The sequence below is a fragment of the Malus sylvestris genome, chromosome 16 (genome assembly GCF_916048215.2).
Source record: "Malus sylvestris chromosome 16, drMalSylv7.2, whole genome shotgun sequence".
Classification (NCBI taxonomy): Eukaryota; Viridiplantae; Streptophyta; class Magnoliopsida; order Rosales; family Rosaceae; genus Malus; species Malus sylvestris.
The window spans coordinates 37395333-37398965 of record NC_062275.1 but is presented as its reverse complement, the minus strand read 5'-3'; the positions used below and the strand labels follow the sequence as shown (position 1 = coordinate 37398965).

The 3633-nt window shown below is 40.5% G+C and overlaps 1 protein-coding gene across 1 annotated transcript; it reads left to right on the top strand.

The window, feature by feature from the left end:
• The first annotated feature begins 801 nt into the window (after positions 1 to 801).
• LOC126606687 (uncharacterized) lies at positions 802 to 2630 on the top strand. The gene has a single exon (XM_050274057.1). It carries the CDS (start codon positions 1010 to 1012, stop codon positions 2483 to 2485), a length of 1476 nt encoding a protein of 491 aa, XP_050130014.1. The 5' UTR covers positions 802 to 1009; the 3' UTR covers positions 2486 to 2630.
• The last annotated feature ends 1003 nt before the right edge of the window (positions 2631 to 3633 follow it).

Here is a 3633-nt window from a genome sequence, read left to right as displayed (position 1 = left end):
GGATTTGGCTTAGTGCATAAGAGATTTCTTTGAACAAATGATATCATCTACATTAAGAGGGTGGGGGAGTGGGCTAAGCCTCACAATGAGGTAGCAATAATATAGTTTAAATTCATCTTTAACTAGAATCAAATTTAAGGTCTTTCACTTACTAGTTGTGAACAAACAATTGCATAAGAGCCTTGCGAATTACATGCATGCTTGACTAACATGATTAATTAACAAAATGGAAAAGAAAGTCCAATGTGTATAAGTATTCGAATCAAATACATGCCTCACAAATCGCCCAAAAACCTGGCTTAGTGTTATGTGACGGTTCCTCTAAGTCAAAATCCACATGCAGTTGCGTCTACTTAAAGTCTTCCAAGTCAAACATAACGAAACTAACACATATGGAGTTATGGACTCTAATATCTTAAGGACTTACGAGGAACATGTTCACTACAATATTTCATTTCAGTTAAATAATACAATATCATATTTAAGTTTTTCTTTACATATTATTAGACCAGAATGCTGTAATTACAGTGAACCAGTTTCAGATAAATTGTTCTAAACTAGAAATATATACCGTTTTTATTGGGCCTAATTTAATAAGTTCCTACTTCGTCAATCAAATACACCCCACATAGCACCAAATCTCATCAATTTAACCATAAGTGAGGCTTCTAACGTGAATGATATAGAATTTTCCGTGTGTTTAAATATATTTTTAATGACTATATGACAACGCACGAGTCGTCAAGGGCCATAACAAATCATTGAAAATACATCAATCAACCCTTAAACAAGTCACAATATTCATGCATGTGGCACATGAAAATTCCTTTTTTCAGAAAAGGGGCGTGAGTAACGCACTCAAAGAAATTCCAAACGAGACTCACTTGCTTCAGTGCGTGGGCACCTCCCCACTTTCCCACATAGCCAGCCATACAATTTTATAAAATTTCTAAACAATACAGCCATACATCATAACTCCACACCCTTTCCTTTTCAATTCGCCAACCAAATGGCCTCCAACCACAAACCCAAGAAACTCATGGTTTCCTCTTCCCAATCAAATCTTTGCACCACCCTCTTCTTCATCGTCCTCTTCACCATCCCCGCCCTTTTTCTCCTCCGCACCACCACCACCACCTCTCTATGTACCACCTCCTTTTCCACCCATCCCAGCCCTAGCTGGTCCGGCAATCTCCTTGCCGCTCAGTTCGCCTGGAACCACCTTCCCTTAGTTCAAGACCGTTCTCGACCAACCGCCCTCAGAATCGCCGTCTTCTCAAGAAAATGGCCTATTGGCACCGTCCCGGGGGGCATGGAACGCCACGCCCACACTCTCCACACGACACTCTCCCTCCTCGGCCATCAAGTCCATGTGTTCACATCCCCAGTCCTGCCCAAGGAGCTGATCAAACTCGACAACCAACAAGGAAGTCCGAGCCCATCATCGCCCTACATTCACTTCCACGAGGGCGAGCCAGGGCGATGGCGTTACAACAAGGCATGGGAGCAGTTTTTGGAAGAAAACCAACGTGAACAATTCGACGTGGTTCACTCCGAAAGCGTGGCGCTCCCTCATTGGCTAGCGCGAAAGCTACCGAACCTCGCAGTGTCATGGCATGGGATCGCCCTCGAAAGCTTACACTCGGACATCTTCCAAGATTTAACACGCAAGCCTAACGAGCCTATCTCCCCATCTTTCAACCAAAGCATCCAAGGGGTTGTCCCAAAAGTGTTGAACGAGATAAGATTCTTTCATAACTATGCCCATCATGTTGCTATAAGTGATAGTTGTGGGGAGATGCTAAGGGATGTCTACCAAATACCAGACAAAAGAGTGCATGTGATTGTCAACGGTGTTGACGAAGCGGACTTTGGTGTGGATGATAACCTAGGCCAAGAGTTTAGGTCCGCAATTGGCATACCGAAAAATGCTAGTTTGGTATTGGGAGTGGCCGGAAGATTAGTGAAAGACAAAGGCCATCCTATACTATACGAAGCATTCTCAAAGCTTATAGATAAGAACCCTAACGTGTATTTGATCGTAGCCGGTTCGGGACCATGGGAGGGAAGGTACAAGGATTTGGGGCCTCAAGTGCTAGTTCTTGGATCTATGAATCCATCTAAATTACATGCATTTTATAACGGCATCGACATTTTTGTGAATCCAACGCTTAGACCGCAGGGTCTCGATCTTACTCTGATGGAGGCAATGATGAGTGGGAAGCCGGTGATGGCGTCGAGGTTTCCGAGCATAAAGGGTACTATTGTTGTGGATGATGAGTTTGGCTTCATGTTTTCTCCGAACGTCGAATCTTTGTTGGAGGCTTTGGAGTTGGCTGTGAGTGAAGGGCCAAAGAGGGCAGCTCAAAGGGGAAAAGCTTGCCGGGAATATGCTAATTCCATGTTTACGGCAAGAAAGATGGCATTAGCATATGAGAGGTTGTTTCTTTGTATAAAAAATGAAACATTTTGTGCTTACCCTTGATTAATTAGACTGTAGATTTCTTTTTTTTTTTTTTTTTTACCTATATTCTTATTACAAATTAAATTTTCATAGGAACTTTGTATTGTTTTTACATGATATATTAAAGATTTGATCAGCTTCTTAATTGTTTTTATATACATGGAGCTATTACTGACATTCCCAAATCGTCATTTGGCCTTTCTTTTTACTAAGTAGAGGAGAAGGCTTGAATTTAAAACTCAGTGATTTAGAGAGAAAGATCCCATGTACCATGACGATCTGCCACTTGTCCTTTTAAATTTATTTTCTTGTTTATATTTACTACAAGAAAAAGAAGCAACATCCATACAACAAGCGGTGCTGTTGTTTATGTAGCTATTACTAGAAGCTTGACAAACAGTAAAAAGCTGTGACAACTTTGAGAAATTGACATGAGCCTAACTTCTAGATGTCTTATCATATGAGTCCAACTTTTATTTGTTCTGGTCAAATTAACGCACCTGTGTGTTAGCCGTGTCCTTATTACCGTTGGCTTCCCTTGTTTCCGTGTGGTTGTTGGGTCAGAGAGCTTTCCTTTTTGTAATTAGAACATGAGTTATGATGTTATGTAGTTTTGGATGTATCATTATCATTATATTATAGTCTTTCTTTTATGGTTTTTTATCCAAAATGATCATGAGATTTGCATAGCACGTCACTTTAGTTCTTGAGATTGAAAATCAATATAAATGGTTCCTGAGATTGTCCACCATCCATTATTTTGGTTATTCCGTTAAAAACTCCGCTAAGTGTCCCGGAACTCTTGGCCTGAAGTTTGGGCAATTTTCAAAGCTTCGTAACTTAATCGTTTCTTAACCAAATTCGACCCATAATATATCAAAATGAAGATAGGAAAGTGTAGAACAAGATTATACCTATTTGGAAACCCAATGGTTGCCGGAGATGGCCGGAAAATAGCCTGAAAGGTGATTGGTCAGCGGGAAAACTGGAAAACTCACTGGAAACTGGGTAAAATTTAAACGTTCATAACTTCTTCAATACTCAACGAAATCAAGTGATTCAAAAACAAAGTGATGTGCTTTTAACGGAAAAACTGGAAAACTCGCTAGAAACTGGGTAAGATTTCCAGGACACTTAACAGAATTTTTAACGGAATGGCCAAAATAATG